The following is a 23,449-nucleotide window of genomic DNA, read 5'->3' as shown; positions in this document are numbered from 1 at the left end:
AGAGGAAATGGATAGGAAAAAGAGTAAGAAGGGGAAAAGGACGGTGGTGGACCACGTCGTCGTACTGAAAGAGCGACAAAACTAGGAACTCGGCAATTCCCGGAGAGTCGCGCGGACTAAATAAAACAAAAAAAGAATGAAAATGACGATCAAGAATGGGAAAAATGTTTGGATGAAGCAATTGGTTTTAAATATCTGGCAAAGTAGAGAGTGCTTAAAACATAGAAGTTAACAGAGAATAAACCTTAAAAGTTATATGTTTTGTTAATTTATTTTGAATGTTGATATAAAATAAAAATTATTTGTATAAATACTTTTGCGCTTATTATTTACTATAGTATTTATTAAACATAATGAACGAAGCTTTAGGAATCTATGCCTTGCTTACTTAATATTCTTTGAGAACCGATGACTACAGAAATATCTACCCGAGCGAAGTCGGGTTTTCATCTAGGTTTTATATATTGTTGCGCCGAAACTGGTCAGGCGCAACAACATGTACAAGCACATTTGAAAAGAATAAGAGCTGAGTTATTTGTCAGTTCTTCTTGGCTCGAATGCACTCCGAACTGATGGTAGTTTTTGACATATCATAAGAGTCTGTAATAGTCCTACATAAATAAAGAAATTGCAATTTGATTTGATTTTAATTACTGTTCTCATCAATCCTATTTTTGTTCTAACGCACAAACAATGCCAGATAATTTATTGCTTAATTGACGAGAACCATTATTATAATAATAATCCTTTTATAATGAAATACCGTATCAAATGTTGTTATACCTAATGCATGAAATATGTATGCTGGGTTATCGTAAAGGTAGAGTTATTGAGGTTCGCATAGATAATAGGCCAGTAGAATATTAGTTAGTGTGACATATTTATGTTCCTATAAGTGTTTTAAGCTGTATAAATAGACTGATATACACACATATTACTGTATATATACACTTATACCTATGTATATGCTGGAAACTAATTACTATTAATAAGAGATTATCTAATTTCGAATACTTTCTGAAAAAAATATTATGAAACAAAAGTACTGTAATACTGATATAATACAGCTACTTACTACAGATGAAAGAGGAAAATGTAAGGTGTAGCCTTTAAGATAAACATTTCAGTTTTCCACGGTGCGCGAGTTAATATTAACGCATATAATGTTTCTATTATATTTTTTTATTATTGGAATTCTACAGTGTGAGCCTTCTATATTGTTATTACCTATTTATAATACAAAAAGTTTCTTGAGATATGTCGGTAGTTTCTAACAGCAATTTATTGTATTATTTTAGGGTGTGTTTCGGGAAATTTTATAATCCGAGCAGAAAGAGAAAAAAGGTTGTTCTTGAGTCGACGTATAGTGACGGAATCTGGTGAATTTGATGGAGGTGTCATGGTTGATGAGGATGGCATAATTGAAGGAATTCTTACCAAAGAATCAATAGGACAATTTTATTCCAACAGTAATAATAAATACAAAGTAATAAACATTTATTTTCGATAAAGTACTGATTTAAGTAGGTAGGTAACTTTAATATTTAATGTATTGCATTACATACATACCTTAAATATTAAGGTTTATATGAAGTTTTTATTTGAGTATGTTATATTAGTGGATTTTTTTTTTGGTTTGATCCTAAAAACATGAGAACGGCGCGAATTCAACCCTTTGCCGTCAAACACTCAGCTATAATAATAGGATTCCAGGAACGACTGATTTGATTTGAATAATTTTAGATAACGTAAGTTGCATGTTATTATAAATAAAAATGCTTATATTTTAACTTCCAAGCAAAAAGTTGAAATTTAAAAGGTGTCCTATATTTATTCCGGGTAGGTTACGACTTATGATGGATAATACACATAAAAAGAATAGCATTATCATTTCCAAAGTTTTTGGAGAACATTAAAATAATTTCAAATAAATTGAATTGATACAAGGATTTATTTTATAGTTTTAATAATTTTAAACTATTTTTTTCGGCGCTTTCAGTTTTATATAGACGTGTATTATCTATGACAAATGTTAATTATTTATTCATTTAGATAAGTGCCTCCTTTTACAGTGCAGGAAATCTTAAAATTTTAATGTTCACATAGACGAAATTCCAAAGAAATCAACAAAATCAATCCCATATTTTTATATTAGTATCTAAGATATATAAAAGATAACTTATCTTAATTTTGTCCCATGCAATGTGACAGCATTTGACCCAGTTATAGGTATCCCTTACAGTGATTAGATATAAATGTTAAATTTTTGAAAGACATGTCGTGCATTTCTGTTTACTCTTTCGAGGGCTGTACAGTATTACAAATATGTCTAGATATCACGTTAGACATAATTTAATAATAATATTACAAACTCGAAAGGTTGTAAGTATGGATGTTTGTTACTCTTTCACGCAAAAACTACTGAACGGATTTTGATGAAACTTTACAGTAATATAGCTTATGCATCAGAATAACATATAGGCTATTATTTTATTTTTATTGAAATTTAACTAGGGTGAAACCGTGCTAAACATTGATAGTGTATGATAAATAAACACCCCAAAATTAAAAAAAAATTGTACAAGGTGAGGGTGTGGGATTAATAATAAGGTAATAAATACCTGCTGTTTTGAATTTATAATATTAGTATGTATTACCACAGATAACATAATATACGTAGTATTACCTAGTATTAGATAATATGGACATCTAAGAGGGGTGGGGATGTTTTAGTAATAGACATTACCGGCATCATTGTTAGCGATGGACTACGTGATACCTCTTGAAAACCATATTAGTACCATAAGCTAACTGAGCTGACTGAGCTGACTTCATGCTTGTCCCGTGCGGTGCCACTGGTGCCTCGACAGAGTATATCGTTAACGGAGGCAGTAGAACCATACCGTTATCATTGGTTTAAAAAATATCGATATACTAGTCCAGTCGACTACTCTGGTATACTTGCATTATTCTAGGTAATTAATTGTACGTATGACTAAAATCTTAGTAATATTTTAGAAGCGAAAGTTTGTGAGTAAGGATGGATAGATTATGGTAATGATGTTTGTTAGTCTTTCATGCAAAAACGACTGAATGGATTGTAATGAAGCTTTATAATAATATAGCTTATACATATACATACAAAATTTCAAGCGGGTGAATCCACGGTGCTAGTATTAATATAATTTCCAGGTAATAGATGGCGGTGAATGGGCATTGATGGCTGGTGTAGTGGACTCGCACGTTCACGTCAATGCACCTGGTCGGACCTCGTGGGAGGGTTACGTGACAGCCACGCAGGCGGCAGCTGCTGGTGGCATCACCACTATCGTCGATATGCCATTGTATGTACATAGATATTTATTTTTAACCTACATCAAAATAGTATGAACTTTCTATGAACTTCATCGAACTAGCAAAACCTAAAATATCGTTATTCAAATTTGCACTTACAGAAACTCTATTCCGCCCACAACGACACTTGAGAATTTGAAAGTCAAAGCAAATATAGCAAAAGAGGAGGTTTACGTAGATGTTGGCTTTTGGGGTGGTGTGGTACCTGGGAATGAGGTGAGTTATTGGTAAAAAAATCTACAGGACTAAAAGTTATCCACTTCAATTTTATCAATATTAAAACCTAATAACTGCTAGAAATGAATATTGAACTGTCGGTCGTAGACAATATATACCAATTAAATAACATTTTCATTATAAGATAAAATATTTTGTACTATAAATACCTATTATTGATTGTATAATCATGGAAATTAAGCGAAAATATCGCGTAACATATAGAAAATACAGTCCTATACAGAATTTCTCGTTTTTTTTTAAGTGCAGTTTGTAAAGTACCTATTTGATATTATATTCTATTGTATACATTTGTAGTTCGAATTACTTCCGATGATTGATGCTGGAGTAGTCGGATTCAAATGCTTTCTGATAAACAGTGGGGTATCGGAGTTCCCAGACGTTACCCCAGAAGATTTACAAAACACTTTTGCTATTCTCAATGGTACTGGAACAGTATTAGCGGTAAGTGCAATTTTTTACTTTTTCATAGTTTTCATAGTTCATTTACTAAACTTAATTTGAATATTACTTTGGATAAGAAGAATTTCTGATCATATGGTTCTACTCCTGAAATAAAATTCAATAAATATAAATACTAACGTAACAGGAGCTGGAATAAAACATAATTCAATTATTCTTTTTATATATAACCTTCGGATTATACATACTCATCATCATCATCATCTCAGCCCGGAAGACGTCCACTGCTGGACATAGGCCTCCCCCAAAAATCTCATACTTATTTAGTAAATATTCAGAGACAAATAGGGTCACTATTGTTGTAGTTTATTCAAGTAATAAGAAAAAAGACTAGATAAACGGAGAAAAATATATATTAATATAGACTACTGACAATTGAACAGAATAGAAAGAAGGAATTGAAGTATCAAAAACAAGAATGTAATATAAAAGAATTATAAATTTAAATACAAATTTAGAATATAAAATACATATCTGATTAGCTAGTTACAACTACTCTTATATCACAAAGCATTGTATTACGAGAGGATCGAACCCGCGACCTAAACTAATAAGTATATTTAGTAGTAGTAGTATAGATATTATCATATGTTTTTTTTCTATTATTTAAGATACACGCCGAAATGAATATTGAAAATTCAAGTTCTGAGTGCAATAAAGATAACTGTCCAGGTTAGTATAATAACACAATATATTGCGTCATGTGCAATTCCTCATATCTCCGAACTAGTTGTTTAGTCTATGCTGAAAAGCCGAGTTAAGTTAAGTTAAGTTAAGTTAATATAATAGCGGTTATCATACTAACTACCTAAGGAATGTTAGTAACATGGACTAATATCCTCATCGTTAGCAATGTTCCATGTTAGGTTAATTCCACGCGGTTCCCCCTAGTATGAAATTTCTGGTGAATTGGTGAATTTGGCATGATGGGCTAACTGGCCTAACCTCATGCTCATCTCATCATCCTCTACTGGTGCACCATCGCAGGCGAGCGCACCTTTCCATTATCACCCTTTAAAAAAGACATAGCTTAAATGCACCGATACAAGACATCCATATTAATACTACCTATTAATGCCTAAGTGTGTAAATCTGTCTGTTTATTACCTCTTTACGTGCGTAAGCAAAAATTAACTTACCAATTTTTTTTTATCTCACAACTGACGAAATAAAAAAAAAGCATATTCTTTTCTTCTCGCATTAGCTATAAATGATTTAATAAATTAGTATGCCGAAAAAAGGCAAGGAGAGTGTACAATTAATTGGAATTGTTTGTAAAAATATTGCAGAAAGTGACAGATAATTAGGATAAATAAATATTTCTTTTAATTATTTGCATATTTTTTTCTTTTATGTGAAATCTTTACCCTTCGTAAGGGCACCCAAACAAATCGCCAATGCACGCTACTCTTCTGGATAGATAATACTATGTAATATTATGTTATCTGTGATAATACTAACATAATTTCAGATCCGAGATTATACAGTACTTATCTCGCAACACGTCCCGACGAAATGGAAATCGAAGCAGTATCGCTAATAGCCACTTATGTACCAAAAACAGAGTAAGTTTGAAGTATTGAGTTAAATTTAGTTCGTACCTTAGTAAGTAATTTATTTTAGACAACATTTTACAGAATATCCATACTAATCCATAGATACTAATATTACAAATTCGAAAGTCTCTGTCTGATTGTTGCCGTTACACAACTAAACGACTGAAATATGACGTAAAGATACATGTACGATGAGAACGGACATGGGCTATCTTTTATAACAAAAACAGCAGACTAAGTCGCGGGAACGACTAATATTAGATAATATATTCTTTATGTTTTTCACTTCATCAGTGTTCACATACACGTAGTCCACGTGTCGTCTGAGAGTGTAGTGCCGATTCTAGAAGCTGCAAGAGAAGAACGTATCGCAGCGGGTCACAAGGGTTGGAGGGGAGGAGTTACAGCTGAGACCTGCCATCACTATCTCACACTCAGCGCTGAACAGATCCCTGATGGCCACACTGAATACAAATGTTCCCCGCCTATAAGAAACAATAGTAACAAGGTTTAAAAATACAGCTTTTACCTATGCTAAGCTTTTTTTACCATTTACCATCTAAAACGTACCTATCACCTACCATTTATCATTGTATTGCTTTGGCTTTGTAAATATAACTTTAAATTTATAATTTTGCGTACTAAAAACCACAATGAAATATATTTTGCAATTTCTGTTATATATAGGAAATATTATGGGAATATATTAAGGACAATCGGTTCGATTTGATTACTTCAGATCATTCCCCAAGTGTTGAAGATTTGAAAGGAACAAACTTTTTAACGTCATGGGGTGGAATATCGTCGATACAATTCGGTAAGACTCAGAATTTGAAAAACATTTTCTATCCTGACGCCTATCCGAGCTAACCTGGGTGCTCATTATTTAACAACAGCTAATAATAATAGTCAATTTGAAACAGATTTCATAAAGTCTTCAGTGCACTATACCGGATAAATTTGTTTATCACTCGGAAAAATATTTTAGCGTTGTGATTGATATTAAAATATTGTCATTATTTTCTGTTACCTCATTTATTTTGCGCAAGGTTATTTTTAATTAATGTATTAGCTCCTGTTTTTTTTTTTGTGGATGATAATGGAATGGTGCACCCGCCTGCGCTAACGGTTTACGCTGGCGGGGCATCAGTGGAGGATGATAAGATGAGCATAGGGTCAGGTCAGTTAGCCCATCGTGACAGATTCACCAGGAATTTAATACGATGGTTTCCAGGGGTTACCGCGTGGAGGTCGACCTGACATGGTACATTGCTAGCAATGGGGTTATCAATCCACATTACCAACAATCCCCTTCCCCCCTATTAGCTCCTGCTAAAAATTATATACTTAAATATATAAAACATTTAAGTATTATTATCATTGTATATAATTCTTAACAAATCTGTTCTGTCTGGAGCAACAAAATATATTAATAAACAATATTTAAAATGACAATTAATTAAAACATGTGATACTCTCTCGTATCTCACTAAGTCATAGTAGATATTATATGATTATACCCACAGAACATAGAAGTACTATTTATTTTATTCTATGATAATATTTAGGCAAAAGCAGATACCAGATAATGCATATGTAGGTAATAATGGGTACGCATGATCGCAAACTAAAAGAAATAAAATATGTTCTACCTATCCGACTTTGTCTGGACCAGGTCTCTCATTGTTTTGGACGGAAGCGAGGGCACGTGGCTTCGATCTCAGCACTGTAAGTCATTACCTATCTGCGGGTCCAGCTCGTCTTTGTGGCTTGGAGGAGAAGAAAGGTGCACTAAGACCAGGTCTTGATGCTGATCTCATTTTCTTTAATCCTAATGCTGCCTTTATGGTTAAACCACAAGAAATCAGATACAAAAATAAAGTAAGTATTAGTTAAGTTAGAATTATAATTACTTATTAGTTTGATTTTTTATCAATATAGATATTGCCGCTCTTTCAGTAAAGGACCCGTTTTGACATTTATTTCGCAACAATTTTGTAATGGTCATAATTTAGATTAATTTGTATAGAATTCGGGATGCAAACAATATATTTTATTAGTTATTTAAATGTAACATTAAAGGGTACATGATTTCATTAGGTTATCCTGTGGATGTGATTCCTTTTGGAGTGTGCTACTCTTCAACCCACCCTCAAAACCATAGCTGACATTCACTAAACTTCATATTGTATATCTTAACCATTTTCAAAGTCTGCTCCTGGCACTCGGGTCCGAATGTTAAACAAGCTGACAGCCCACCCGATGTCAGTTGTCGCCTGTGTGCATGAACAGTACTACTACGGATATCACGTTATCATGTTATGCTTCATCTTGTGTTTACAGGATAAATACTGTAATTTCACTTTGTACTATAACGAGTACTTGTTCAGTAGTAGCCCATTATGAACTTAAAAAATATACTTATATTATTTTTATATTATTTTCAGATATCCCCATTCATGAACAGAGTCTTAACAGGTAGAATCATGCAGACATATTTGAGAGGGCAGCTTGTTTATGCGGATGGTGAAATAATTGGTGAACCAAAGGGCGAATTATTACTTAATTATGATTATTAGTTCACTAAGATATACTTTTGTCTATTATTACTAGGTATAACTGTTTAATAAAAAAATCTTAGGTATTATATGACTACTTACTCATTTATTATATTATATTTATATAAGGCCTGCGTTTAAAAAAGTATTCAATTTCTTTACGAAATACATTAATCAAGGCCATATACATCATGTATATGAGCTTGATGATATGATATATGTTTGGCCTTCCACAAACTTGTATGATCTGTGACTGTACGGCAACAAATACCTATAAAATAACGGTACCCATTGACCTGCAAAGCGATCCAGAGTACTCTTAAATGATCAATGCGCACCGGGTCCAGATAAAAGAATACATCCGGGTGGTAGGAAAACGAAGACAGTCTCTTCTTTACACAATATAAAAGGAACTCGCTTCCGCTATCTGTTAGTTTAGATCTTTTAATCTATACAATGGATTTTAATGCAGTTTTTAGCAATAGATAGAGCCATTCAAGAGAAAGGTTTACATGTGTAGTACCCACGTGCGAAGCCGGAGCGTGTAGCTGGTGTGGAATATAACGAAGTGCCACATGTAAACTATAAGTATGTGCGAGATAAAATAAAATATAATCTCCAATTACTTTTATTTATTTGCAATCTGTACTTTAAAGTAGAATAGTAGTATAAATTAAGCGTCATCGACCAGTTTTATGGTGTACGCTGAAAGATAAAAGAGTGCCAGTGTAGTATGTGGAGTTAAATATGTATTAAGTATGTACAGTCATACGTTCAGTCGGTCGCTGTAAAACAAAATCGAGTTCAATGTGGCTGTAGGCTTGCATCAAGTAGCGGCTTTAAGCCCGTACCTCTTTATTTTAATAGATGCCTTGACGTCGGAGATACAAGAAGAGGCACCCTGATGCATGCTATTTGCAGATGACATTTTGCTCATTGGTGCGGAGGGAGCCGAGATACAGAGTAGATTGGTTAGCGCCAGTGTCGAAGAGTAATAACCTAATCGTCTGTCATGGTATGGACTTGCAATACGTAGAAAAGAAGGAATATTTTAAGGAAGGCGTTACTTATGCCACGTTCATAAGTAACACCTTCCTTAAAAATGGCTATAAGGACAGAGGAAAGACTAACAAGAGACGAAGGCAAGAATGGGAGAAAATAACGAGATGACTGCAAACAGAGATGAATGGAAGAGAAAACATATTCCGCCGAAAATGAATTATTTTAAACGTAGATTATGATGATGATTTGAAAAATTTGTCAAAATGATATATTTTTAGACAATGCTTTTCTCTTATGTCAAGTACTTATTAGGTATGTGCTTACATTATAATAATGTATTAATATGATTAGAATTTATTGACCACTATGTAAGTATGTATAGTATTTTACAGCATTTAAGGCGAGATAAGTTCAATTGCACACCTAGTACAAAAATAGATTAACTTAACAATTGTAAACTTTAAAAAATCCATTTTAAAATTTTATATTTAAAGTATAATTTCAATAGGGGAAGAAGGGTGAATGGCGTTCACTTAAGGAAAACATGGTGTATTTTTTAAATTATTTATTGCAAATCAAAATTAAGAAACCATTTTGATAGAGTTACGGAGGTGAGCGCCATTACCCGGGGAGCGTTATTGCCCCTGCTTACCTTACATGGTATTTTTTAAGTTATTTCAATATTGTAGTAGGTGTGCGAAATAAGAAAAATAATATTTGTTGTTATTTTATTACATATATATGTATACATATGTAGTGGTACCATATAATACTACTTAGTACTTTAATGATAATGACATTCTCAAAATGCCAGTCCCGCTGTCATCTGTCAAGTTGATTGTTTATCTGTCTCTATCTCAGTTTGTCTTTTGTCTGTGTTTATTTAGAATAATAACCGTCACTAGTTCAAATTATTTTACTAACCTAATTTAATTTTCTATTAGAATGTAAATTGTAAATACACAATCTGAGAAAAAATAATATTATAATCTTTCTCTTTAATTTTGATGTGATTTGAACTTAAAAAGTATACGGTAGTTATTATTTTCGTGAAGTTGTCATTTGATTTTGACATCTAGGAGTTATAATTTATATTATAACCTCAAACCGAAAGTTTATTTAATGATTTTGTTTTGTATTTTCACACATTAAATTTGAGATGTTTTTAGATGCCGAGTGTAATAAGCAATACTGTTGATACTCACCCATTACATAGTGATAAAATGCAGCTGGAGTGTTTAGAATTGGCCGGCCGTACGCTAGACCGGTATATAACCGCTGATAATTCTCGTCCTTCATTCTTAGAGGTCTGTAAATACTTTCTACTTATTCCCTAGAATTCTAGATAAAAACTTCCACTAAAAATTGTATACTTCAGTGATGTAATTGTAATATATATTTTTTCCTCTGGAATCGAATTTATAAGTATATGCAATTCTTTTAGATAACTGGAATCGCTGCATCAAGAACTCCAACATGCAGTGGCTTGAGTGCTGGAGACTATCGAAACCTTGCAGCCATGTTAAAACATCCAAATCTGTCCCAGTTGAAGATATTAAACAAAGTGCCTTTACCACCTGAAATTATGGAACATTTTGCTCGTATCCTTTGCATATTTTTCGAAATATTATATATTAAATATCTATTTTTAATTTCTAACCTTTATTGAATTCTTTAATTATTTAAGATAGATGGTATCATACAAATTGATTTTATCTCAAAAACTTTAAAAAACCAAATGAAGTCACAGTTATTACCTAGTATTATATAAACATGATTTTTATTTATGGTTAAATTTAATTTACTCTTATATTATGAATCTGCAAACAGATGACATTTTGCTTGTCAACATATATAACCAAATAAATATATTTTCTTAACATTGTTTCGCCAGATATGCAATGCCATTGTCTGATGGGTGTGTTCCCAGAAATTAGTCGAGTTTGGCTTGCAATAGACAGCAATATTTATGTGTGGGCTTTTGAACACGGCAGTGATGTGGCATATTTTGATGGGCTTGGAGAAACTATAGTCAGTGTTGGCTTGGTGAAACCAAAGACTGGAGTGTTTCAGACTTTTGTAAAATATTTACTTGTGTTAACTACAACAGTTGAAATAGTTGTCTTAGGTAAAGGTTCTGTCTTGAAACTGATGCTTTTATACTTAATATTTATAAATAGCCCAATCTGAGGGTAGAAATTAGAAAATTTTCACAATTTTTCATTTACACAATAAATTGTTTTGCTTCCATACTACCTCAAATTTGTTTAAATTTACTTTGAACTATTTTTACATATTGACTTATAGATTATTTTGTTCGAGCAATATGTGTTCAATTTTAACATAAGCAATTATTTGCATTTCCTAATTATGTATACTAAACATAGTATACATATATATCTTTTAATAAATATACTTTATTTAGCTTTTCTGAGAAGTACAATTTTGATTTAAATAGTGAAAGATATTAGAGACACAGAATTTATTTTATATATATTTGAGATGAATCAAGTCACACCTAATCTTTTTTATTGTCCTGTTTTAGGTGTTACATTTTCCTCAAGTAAAAATGATTCCACAGGCGAATTCCAAGAGATACACTTAGTTCCTGAGCCAGTGTTTGTGTTACCAACAGATGGTGTATCTATGATGTGTGTGAAATCAACTTCTAAAGGTCGAATATTCATGGGGGGAAAGGATGGATGTCTTTATGAAATAACATATCAAGTAAGAAATATGACTATTATAATTATTTACACAGGATACATAATTGTGTTAACATTAGGGCAAATAGGTGTATGGTGGCAATATTATGCATCAGTATGAATCATATTTTATTTCCAGTTATATTTAATAGTTTTTTTAGATAATTGGAATAGCAAAGAAACTGATATATAAATAGCATCACATTCTGAGGTGATGCTTATGATACCCTCATGCATTGCCATTTTGAAGGACTAAGATTTTATGCCTCTTATCCTGTAATTTCATTGTATCATCTCACCTTTCTTCTGAACAACAGCATATAAAGCATGCTGCTTGCCAGCTGTAATAGATGAGACAGGTAGAATACAATTTTTAAATGGCCTACCTCAGTTCTTGAATGTGTTAACTCCAAATTTCAGATTTCTCAAAATGAATTTATACATGTAGTTTATCACTATTATGTAAAGATATATAAAACTTTTTTTTAGGCTCAGTTAGGTTGGTTTGGGAAACATTGCAAGAAGGTTAATCATTCAACAAGTGCTTTATCATTCCTGGTGCCATCATTCCTCAATGCCGCTTTGTATGATGAAGATGCTATAGTGAAAATTGAAGTTGACAATTCCCGCCACATATTGTACACACTAAGTGAAAAAGGTTGCATTGAAGTCTTCGATCTGGGAGAGGATGGTGAAAGTTTGAGCAAAGTAGTGAGGTTATCACAAGGGAAGATTGTCACGTCAGCTATGGATATTGTCAAGTAAGTTTTTAAGATAATAAATATAAATAAATTTGCATTGTCCTGTAGTTTATACATTTATACAAAAATAAAAAGTAAAAATTTAGACTTATCTTGCAGTTTAGTACACCGCCTTACTTCTGATCGTAATGAGTTTGATTTTTACGATGATTTGTCAGTCTGCAAATCTTCTGTGTGTATTTTATTTATTGAATTTCAATGCACACAATACAAAATATTGCACAGTGCATTTGGTGGACTTAACACTATTTACAAAAAAATTGTGTATAACTATTACTATCACTTATCTAGTGTCTATAATACAAGCTCTGCTTAGCTTGGATTAGATGGCGCTTTGTGAATTGTTCAAGAAAGATTATTTTTATTACTTTGTTAAGATGATCATGTCACTTCATCTTATTTTTTACTTTTAGGACATTAGAACCCAATAATTTTAAACCAGTGGTAGCAATATCTGCAGTTGACGAATTGGAATCTGAACATCTTAATCTAGTCGCAGTTACACAAACTGGTGCAAGACTGTATTTTAGTACTGGAAGTGGGGAGTAAGTATTTGTTATTAGGATATTTTTTTATAACACTGTTAGTAAAATATCTACCCACCATAAAATGGTAATACATACTTCAATAAAGTTAACAAGCAAATATATCTTTCTATTCTTAATATTAAAGTTGTTTAAAAGAGTGTTACTAGTACTGTAAGAAATGTATTTGGGAAAATACATAAAATAAAATATAATGGCATATAAATGATTGTCAGTGTCAACAGAATATTTGTCACATCAGTCAGAATGGTCTAGAACACAATATATTAAATATCATATATTTTGACTGTGAACTGTAATGTTTAATGAAAAATGAATTTAAAGAACATTATTTATGTATTACAGTGCGAGTCAAGGTGGATCTCAGCGACCACAGTATCTGACACTTCTACATGTAAGATTACCTCCAGGATTCACTCCCAACGCTTCAGTACTTAAACCAAAACAAGTTCATAGTGCTGTTTATGAAAATGGTAACAATTTCCTTAATGTGTTTTGTAGGTTAAATAATTTAGAATATTCAATAAGGGTGACGATTCATAGATATAACTTCTGTTTATTAAATCTCTTATTTTACATGGGAATATAATTGTTAGTATTACTTTTACATTCTACATAGATGATAGACATGAACTTTCACTTATTACAAATCATATATTATAAAGTTTTCTCTGGGCTAATCTATGGGAATTTTCTAATGGTTATCTATGAAGTAAATTAATTATATCACTGTTAATAATTGACAAATGTTATCTTAATGGTTATATGTATATTTTTTTATAATTATTTGCAACTAACACTACTTATTTCTCATCACACTTTTTAGAGCATACAATTTTCAGTTAGAATATATAGTATCTTTTAGTATTTAATATAGGTTAATAAAATAATTATTGAAGTAAACCTTAAAAGGACATAAAACCATTAAAATTAAAAAAACAAAACAGTAAGAGTAATCTCTTTAAATATTATTTTTCATATGCTTATATTGACAATTTATATTTGTTTTGTTAGGATCACTGGTTATGGTATGTTCTGCTGGTGGTGGTGGCGAAGCGGAGACTCTATGGTGTTTATCGAACGCTATACCCGGAGGCGAGGAGTTCAGCGAGGCTCACACGGTTTTGTCGTTAGATGGCCCCGCTTGGGCATTAACGGCGCTTCCGCCGAAACACGACGCTAATCTTTCGCCAGCTCTATTGTCAAAGAAAGGTAAGTTGCGTTATAAGTAGATGCACTACATTAGTTTTAATTTTCGACGAGAGACCTTTAATATAGTTTATTAAGATATATAACAGAGTTTAAGATATAAATTATCAATTACTGTAATGCTCCACAGACAGGTGTCTGTCATTTTGCAATGATAATTAATATTGGCGACGCGCGCAGTCTTTCTCGTTCTCTTTGTATACATTTACATGCACATTCTTTTGCGTGAAAGCCTATTCGCACGCAGGAACTAAATCAGTGTGGTGTGTCCCGACAGAGGCGTGGTCGGTGTCGCGGTGGGCGGTGGTGACTGGCGCGGGCGCGGCGCTGGTGGCGGCGGGCGCGGCGCCCGACCTGCTGCGGGCGCTGCTGCGAGACTGCGGCGGGCCCGACGCCGCGCCTGTACACCACTTCTTCCAGGTTAGTGGCTCTAACGCTCTTTATACTGCACTATATCATAAGTTATCTTCGTGGACTGTTTGTCTTACAATTTACTTACCGCTATCTAGTTCGCAACAATCTAAACGCAACTATAGTATTGATTCGTTTCATTTACTGAAAAATAGCAACGGATGATACTACAACAACAATTATAATAATATCTCTGGATGGTTCATATAAAGCTATCTAGTAGTCCGTTACTAAGCCGTGCTTCTGTTATGGTTACTAGACAACTGACGATACTCATGAATGGAAGCAGTCCCGCGGTCATTAAAAGTAAAGCGCTAGACTACCGAGGCCGTCGAATATAATAAAAATTTAATTAATTACTGTCCGTACACACATGAAAGATATATGACAAAAAGTCTTCTTGGAGAATCTTTATTAATGTAATTGAATCCAGACCAATAAGATTTTTTGTTGGTCATATATGGGTTCGAATGCCCTAATTTCAAATATGTGGTTCATTTAAAATGTTGTGCTTATTTTAAATCAGTCAATTTTTCACAAGTTAAATTTCTTTTTGTATACCACTAACGAGAAAGCTATGCGGATACGAAATCTCGTGCTCGCGTATATTTATTTTTCAAAACACTCAAGATTAATACAATTCACTCATGGATACGAACGCTGGTAACGTGCGAGAATAGAATCCGAGGTCGTCGGAAGCTACTTAACTCGGTAGAGCACAGTTGTACCACCGCGTGCGGTACAAGGGCGGTGACGTGCAGGTGCAGGCGGCGGAGCAGGCGTGCGCGTGCGCGCTGCGTGTGGCGTGCGAGGAGCCGGCGGCGGAGGGCGCCGTGCGCGAGTGGGCGGCGCGCGCGCTGCTTCTCTACGGCGGCCAGCCCGCCCACAACCCCGCACACCCCGCACACCCCGCACACCCCGCACACACCGCACACCCCGCACACACCGCACACACCTACTACCACCAGCCCTCCCACCTCGCGCAGCCCTCGCAGGCGCCCACGACTATAGGTAATTACACGTTCCCAATCTAGTTTGTTTATATTATGGTGTTGGATGACTTTTACTACTATCTATTATGTATATGGATATATCTTTTTTTATTTAAGTAAAACTTCTGTATTTGTATTACAGACGAGCTTAATGTAATGCATACGCATTATCTACTAGCTGACTATTTCTGTTATGCTAGAGCCAGTCAGAAATATAAATCGACACACAACCGTCTTGATTGTGTCTCTTGGGTGTAACTAAGGGTAGAGAGAAAGATGGTTAGAAAGAGCATGAAAGCGTGCCCTTTCTAGCCATCTTTCTCTTCAATGCGCACATTACGAATATTGTTTATTAAAAAATTCGACACATTTGGGATGTTTCAATTTGTCATTCACTAATGTAATATTAACCAATATTGAATTAATTTTAATGCCATATTTTTTATAAACAAACCAAATATTAATATAATTTGCTTCCCGGTTGATTTTCTTATATAACCCTTATTTTTAACGTAAATTAATGCATTTCAGGTTCTCCAAAATTTTCACCTCGACAAATGTCAACACCTATGACCATGAGGGGGCCACAGGGTCAACTACATCAAGGTCAATTGAACCAATCATATCAGGCTCAGATGAATCAGTCGTTCCCTGGTTCACCTAATCAGTCATTAATGCCACAGTCTCCACTGCATCCGAATGTGATGAGTCCACCATTCAACCAGTCATCATTTATTGGCTCACCACAACAGAGAGATCAAAGTTTCCCTATTCAAGTGGAATACAGTGCAAAACACAATGGACTGTACATATATATTGGCAGGATTCTGGCACCTATTTGGAATCTCAAATGCGTCACAAAATCGTTAACACCAGATAATAAAGAATTTGTGAGTAACATTTGTTTATGAAATTACAATATTTCGATATGACTTAAAAGTCTAAATCAGTTGTAAGTCTGCATCTATTTGTTTCTCTTACGTTTTAAAAAATACTCATCGCCATTTATATATTTTCTTATTCAACTAGTTTCTATGTACATGATAAGTTAAGTTGGAAATTGATTTAGAAGAAAACAATAAGTATTGTTTTCTACTGATGGTAACTGGTAAATTAATTTAAGAATATTATAGTTATGGGAGAAGAAGAAGAGAAGGTTCCCATATTATACATCTAAATTAATAATTTATTAAGTATAAATATAACTAACCATAGAGACAAGTAAATTTAGGAAGCATTAGTTGCTTGCGAAATATTTAATACACCATTATTGTGTCATTATTGTAGTTCATTACATATTTCTTGTGAACATCTTGACTATACTCTATCGCAGATGTGTAGTAAGGTGACAGGAGAAGATTGTGCGTACATAGCACAGAAGCTGCAGCGTGTTTGCGCTTTCATGCAGCGCACACTAGCGCCGCCGCACTCCGACGAGCATACCTCGCTACATGCATTGAAACTTTTTATAAGTGAGTTTCTTTTACTATTCCATCCCGGTTACATATGTCTAAATAAGTGGGTCATTTTACTATTGTTACTTAAAAGTGTTGTGGCCTAGTGGTTTACTACACTGATTTACACATAAAATAATGTTGTAGGATAAAAAGAGATATAATTAATAATAATTTTACAGCCATGGCGATAGAAATGTTGAGTCTATGGAAGGTGTTGTGTGAACATCAATTCCATATCATTGCTGCAAATTTGCCACGTGACCAGCAGAGTGCATTGCAGGCGGCTAGTTTTAGGTAAGTGTATTTTTATGTTAATAATAGCTTTACTAAAAGGATATAGTATTTTTATAATTTGCTTATTTTATAATATCCTCTGCATATAAAAACCTTGGCGACTTTCTCTAAAATATAGCTGAATGTGTAACTGTTACTAAACAATGCAATTTTACGTAATTCATATTTCTTCAGGGAATTATTAGTTGGAGGTCAAGAGGTTGCTTGTCTGCTACTGAGCTCATTAGTAGCGGGCTATTTGCGTGACAATGCGTCTGTTGATGGTATTTCACAGAAACTCAGACAGCTCTGTCCCACGCTATATAGACAAGAAGACGCTACCTGTTCCAAAGTAAGATAAAATATAATAGCTCTTTAAATTATTAGCGCAATGAATTTATTTATACATTAACAAAAAATATATTTCAGGCCAATGAATTACTAATGTTTGCGAAACAACAAAAGAATCCAGCTGAAAAAGAGGAAATGCTCCAACTTGCACTGAAGCTTTGTAAGGTGAATAAAGTATATATTTATTAATGGAGCATTTTGTTCCATATCAGATCATCCATAGAGAAAAGAAATAGTTATAACATTTTTTTTTATTTTAGGATGTAGCTCCAATCGTGAACTTGCCATTAGTGTGTTCAAAGTTATTATCTGTTGGATTTTATTCTGGCGTAGTAGAATTGTGTGTGGCGTGCGCCAACAAACTGGACCCGCAAGACAAGGCCTTACACTACTACAGGAGTGACCAGCCTTCTCAAGACCGTGAGGGTCATATCCTTTATTTTAAAAGGTAAATACGACGTGCATTGCTATCGATAGTAAAGTCATCCACTGTGATATAAATAACAAAAACAAAACTTCCACAATGAGTATATTCTACTTTAAATTATCGTATTTTTAAAATCATGTCGTATCAAGACGTATTCTAAAATAATAATTTAATTCTAGAATGGAGATATATCGTGAAGTGGGTAATGCGTTGGAGCGTCTCTATGAGCGTAGCTCTGAGACTTCAGCTAGTGAGTATTCACCACTTCGGTCCTCGTCTACATCAAAGTCTACCAGCGATGCTATGCTCACATTGTCCCCTGCAGATGCTAACTACCAGGTACTATGAATTTATTTATTTAAAAATGACACTAAAATCATTAAAGTAAATTTATTTGCTTTTTTCCTCCACTTTGCTGACTGACTTGACCTGATTGCTGCAGATAAACTGTTAAGCACTTTTGCGATTTGACGATCGTGTAAATAAATATATAAAAAAACTTAACCAAATTAAGTGAACAGAACAGTTGGTATGGTGACGCAAATAGAATACTTGCAATTTTTTAACACATCCATTCTGGTAATCAGGATGAAGCAAAGGGTAAAATGTTACATGTAACTTAAAAAGTTTTGTTTCAGGGCCGTAAATTAGTCTGGGAATGTTTGTCATGTAATGATGAACTCTTACACATAGCTGTTTATGAGTGGCTAGTAGCAAATAACTTAGGAGCGGGTATGTTTATATAAGATTTTTTTTATACAATTTATTACATCCTTATTTCACTTTTAAAAAATTTCAAGTCATGTAACTCTCTAATTATATATTTGTATGTCATATGTCGTCCATATTACAAAAAGGCGCTAAAGCATTCAGATTGAAGGGAAGCGGAATTGCGCGAGATATCGACGCGCGCTTTGTTTCTCCTTCTCTTTGTTCAGATTTACACGCGCATTATTTCCTGCGTGAAAGCCGATTCACGAGTGAAAGAACGTACCTGTAAAGACTAATAGAGAAACAAGCCGGTCGGTATATGTAAAATGTATTCATAAACACCGTTACCAAGTAACATTTACGTTTTCTTTTTCTGTATTGAGATTACAAACAATAATTAACAATAATCAATAATTAACTAAGGATTAACTTAGATTGAATTAATGAATAACTAAGAAGTATTGTGTCAGAGTTGGTGTCGCTGGGCTCGGCGCCGCCGGCGTCGCTGCGCGCGTACCTGGCGGGCGCGGCGCGGGCGTCGCGCGGGTACCGGGCGCTGCAGCTGCTGGACCTGCTGTGGAGGGTGCTCGAGAAGGCCGGCGACCACCTCGCCGCCGCCGACGTGCTCGAGGGACTCGCCACGCGCCCAGGGTATCGCAGACATTACTATTTGCACATTTATTGTACTTATGACTTAATTACACTACCCTGAGCTATAATCAAACGGCATGAGTAAATCTATTTCTAGTTCAGCCTTAGTGAAAATGTGGTTTATGCTAATACAATACACATATAGATGGGTATTGATATCTGGGGGGTTAAAAGCCCACAGTTCATGATCACGATTGATTCTTTCTAATGAGGGGTTTCGTGTAATAAGTTCGAGTTGAATGCTATTTGAATCCTTATTTTATTGCTACAAAATATAACAGAGAGTATTATGAGATGAAATTGCATCTATAGGCAATCGGGTAGTGCACAGTAAGCAGGCATGTGCAGTTGCCCGTACACGTATAATATCTATGTAAATTCATACTTGATTTATTATAACTTCTCTATCGGTTGCGGCACCGATTTAAACCGAAAATGATGGGAGAAGTTATCACCGAAGTGTATGTGTGATCACAGGTCTGGCGCGAGCCTGGCGCACCGAATGTCGTGGCTGTCGGCCGGCGTGGTGTGCGTGCGCGGCGCCGGCGCCGGCGGCGGCGGCGAGCTGCTGCGGCGCCTGGAGGAGGCGGCCGAGGTGGCGCGCGTGCAGGCCGCCGTGCGCGCCGCCGCCGCCGCGCTGCCCCGCCACCTGCAGCCGCCGCCGCCCCTGCTGCGGCGCCTCGACGACGAGCTGCTCGAGATCACGCAGGTACGCTGCGAGCTGCTGCGGCGCCTGGAGGAGGCGGCACGCGTCTCTACGAGTCTCTTCTTAGCAGTCTCCACTACTGCAGCACCTCGAAGACGAACCGTAGCAGCCGCCACAGCGGTCCCTGTAATGCCACGATGGCTGGCTAGCTGCTCGAAGTCTTACAAGTACATTGCGCCGCGTATATTGTTACGGTGCATGCAGCAGCCGCTGCACCGCTGTGTCAGCACACGCAGTCATTGCCATGCGTACCGCATTACCGTAAAACTTGTAGTCATTGTGTAAGTGTACAATTCCCCCTTTCCCTCACATTTACCATCAATTACCGAGTAAAGAGTAGACGGTAAATGTGAGGGAAAGTGGACCAATTCCAATCTTATAAAATAAGGTACTATTATGGAATTCAGTGAGGTTGCACAGACTCCGTTTTTATTTCTTCACTTCATTAAGTAGATATTCTTCCACCTTGACAGATCCATCCAAGTATCTTATCAGTAACGATTTTATAAGTCAACTTATTTTGTAACATTGCCTTACTTTAGCTATATACAAGTGTGTTGTCAGTGTCACTCACCTATATTATTTTCATACAGCTGTATGAAGAGTATGCCGATCGCTACAATTTGTGGGAATGCAAGCTGGCGATCGTACAGTGTTCCGGACATAACGACGCGCTGCTCGTGGAGACCATCTGGAGTAACATCCTGGAGGAGGCGGAAGCAGCCGCGCGGGTGCTGCCCTCCGGCGATGAACGGCTCTCCTCCGTACTCAGCAAGCTCACCACGCTGGGCAGGGAGTACGTCCACACCGGCCACTGCTTCCCGCTATGTATGTACAGTCACCTACAATAATATCCATACAGTTTATGTTTTAACCAATGTCATATATAAGATATAAGAAGTCCAAACATCTAAACTAATTAGTTTAATTAATAATAAAACTGTTATTGTGACTTTCTTGTTTACATATAGCTAATCATAGACTAAAAAAAACAATATATTTAATAACTACATTTAATATAAAGTAATATACAATAAGGTAGTCCAGTCCATCTATGAAAGTTACAGAATTGGAATTTATATTTAAATACAAATCAACCATTAAACATCTGATGCACGATCAGATATTCAAGGGTAAATGTATAATATGAGTTTTTAAATTAGTTTATTGGTCTTGTCTGTTTATTACATGTTCACATCTAACATCCTTTTACAGATTTCATTGTTCGCCAATTAGAAATAATGTCGTGTAAACTGGAAGCAGACAAAAGTATGGTGTATCGCACAATACTGAATATTGGCGTGTCCATAGAACAAGTTCTCGATATATATATAAAGTGAGTGAACCTTATATATTTTGTAACTGGAATGGTGAACAAGTTGATGATTGATCTGATAAGGGTCAGAACATCTGAATTCTCTAGAATGACAAGGCATAAGTCACATGATGTTCTTAGTGCTGTTCCTTTATATGAAGATGGTTACCATAAACCATCAAGTTGATTCTCAGCTTGCTATTCTAATTAAATAATCAAAATCCAGAGACATGACAGTGGTCACGTGATATACTGTCACAGGGGAATGAAATATTTACGGTGTCATAATGTGAATGAGAGAACTAAAAGATTTATTACGTATAAAGACTATCGTTGTTATTTAATCGTCGACTTTGTTCAAATGGCTATCTACTTTTGAACGCTCAAAGTTCGTAAATACGGACATCTGTGTATATGTAATGTCACACAACGATGTGCAGGTTGGTGAGCGTGAACGAGCGCGTCTGGTTGGGGTGCGGAGACGAGACCCACGTGTGCGGCGTGGCGGCGAGCCTGCTGCTGGCGGCGCGAGGCCAGCTGGCGCCGCTGGCATCCGCGCCACGCCGCCGCGGGCTAGCGCGCTGCAAGGACCTGCACGAGGCCGCGCTCTCCGCGCTACAGGTACGCCCACCTGCAGCCGCCCTCGTCCACAGACACGTGTGCGGCGTGGCGGCGAGCCTGCTGACCGTCGCTGTGCTGCCACTATGCAAGGACATACACTCCGCTACCTACATGTACAGATCGTCTACGGATACATATAGATTTATCGCTTTAATCATCGCAAAGATAAACTTACCGACCGACCAAATGGAATGATGCTATTTACTTCACTATGAAATTGAATACACACGCTCGATCCAACTATGGATGTTGACAATGAACGACAGATCGTAAGAGTAATCGAACCGTGTATATTGCTGTATTGCCTACAGTGGCCTGCTGGCCAATTAAATAAAACTTTATGAAATAATTTTCATCGAAGTGAATATAAAATAATATTAATTTATAATGCGATAATATAATACGTTATCTTTAATATATAAATAATTTCTATTTATAAAGTACTGACGTTGCAACGTAATACATTTACTCCTCAAATTGTTGAAACTTTCCACAATTTAAAGGCAACATTTTTAATTACAAGTATCTTATCTGAAACAACACAATTTTAGTATGGTCAAAAGAATGATTACAACAACTTTCAATAAAAAAAATAAATAAAACGAAACGACGAGTAGTAAAGAAGACAAATGAATTAATTGATACATTGAATATGGATAATTATAGTTAAGTATTAGTGTCAATATATCCAACTACTAACGAAATTACATAATCAGCCCACAATACTTGATAGCAAGAATGAAAGAAATGTTTTTCTTATTCCATAATATGTTCATTTTGTTCAAACATATCATTTCCCACCTGTAAAAAACGATATTCCACACTTATATTAGACCACACATTGAAATGATTTTTACAGTATAGATTATTTTTTCTTCACAGGCCCGACCAAATACCCAAGATCTCATCGATAAATTAACAGTGGCGCAGTCGCATCTAGATCGTATGGATTAATATTAGTTAATATTCAAAGCTGAATAGTTATGCATTGCAGTAAGTGAAAAGTAATATTAGTCGTCTAGTAATTTCCAGCTAATATTATATAAATTCCATTCAATATATTAGACATTTATTTTTTGGATTTGTTATTCGAAAGTAAACACAAAATGACTTCAATATTTTTTTATTTCACATTTTCATTAATA

The 23,449-nt window shown here is 35.1% G+C and overlaps 2 protein-coding genes across 2 annotated transcripts; both read left to right on the top strand.

The window, feature by feature from the left end:
* Positions 1-7: 7 nt before the first annotated feature.
* LOC131848530 (allantoinase-like) lies at positions 8-8,188 on the top strand. Its single transcript, XM_059198427.1, has 11 exons — positions 8-23; positions 1,299-1,486; positions 3,193-3,344; positions 3,456-3,570; positions 3,889-4,035; positions 4,665-4,725; positions 5,525-5,618; positions 5,904-6,117; positions 6,297-6,426; positions 7,285-7,490; positions 8,057-8,188. The coding sequence occupies exons 1-11, from the start codon at positions 8-10 to the stop codon at positions 8,186-8,188; spliced, it is 1,455 nt and encodes a 484-aa protein (XP_059054410.1).
* A 1,875-nt stretch (positions 8,189-10,063) lies between these two features.
* On the top strand, positions 10,064-23,386 carry LOC131848390 (nuclear pore complex protein Nup154). Its single transcript, XM_059198219.1, has 25 exons — positions 10,064-10,203; positions 10,339-10,476; positions 10,614-10,770; positions 11,064-11,297; positions 11,715-11,896; positions 12,364-12,635; positions 13,049-13,180; positions 13,526-13,653; positions 14,195-14,392; positions 14,667-14,809; positions 15,562-15,811; positions 16,324-16,682; positions 17,126-17,264; positions 17,429-17,543; positions 17,718-17,874; positions 17,952-18,038; positions 18,134-18,321; positions 18,480-18,639; positions 18,939-19,032; positions 19,482-19,662; positions 20,140-20,371; positions 20,962-21,196; positions 21,584-21,704; positions 22,124-22,304; positions 23,187-23,386. Exons 2-25 carry the CDS (start codon positions 10,339-10,341, stop codon positions 23,256-23,258), a joined length of 4,155 nt encoding a protein of 1,384 aa, XP_059054202.1. The 5' UTR covers positions 10,064-10,203; the 3' UTR covers positions 23,259-23,386.
* Positions 23,387-23,449: the final 63 nt, after the last annotated feature.

This window comes from Achroia grisella, unplaced genomic scaffold, assembly GCF_030625045.1.
Source record: "Achroia grisella isolate CSIRO2021 unplaced genomic scaffold, CSIRO_AGI_Agris_v1 utg558, whole genome shotgun sequence".
NCBI lineage: Eukaryota > Metazoa > Arthropoda > Insecta > Lepidoptera > Pyralidae > Achroia > Achroia grisella.
The sequence above is the reverse complement of the archived record's forward strand: the minus strand, read 5'-3'. Positions and strand labels throughout refer to the sequence as shown.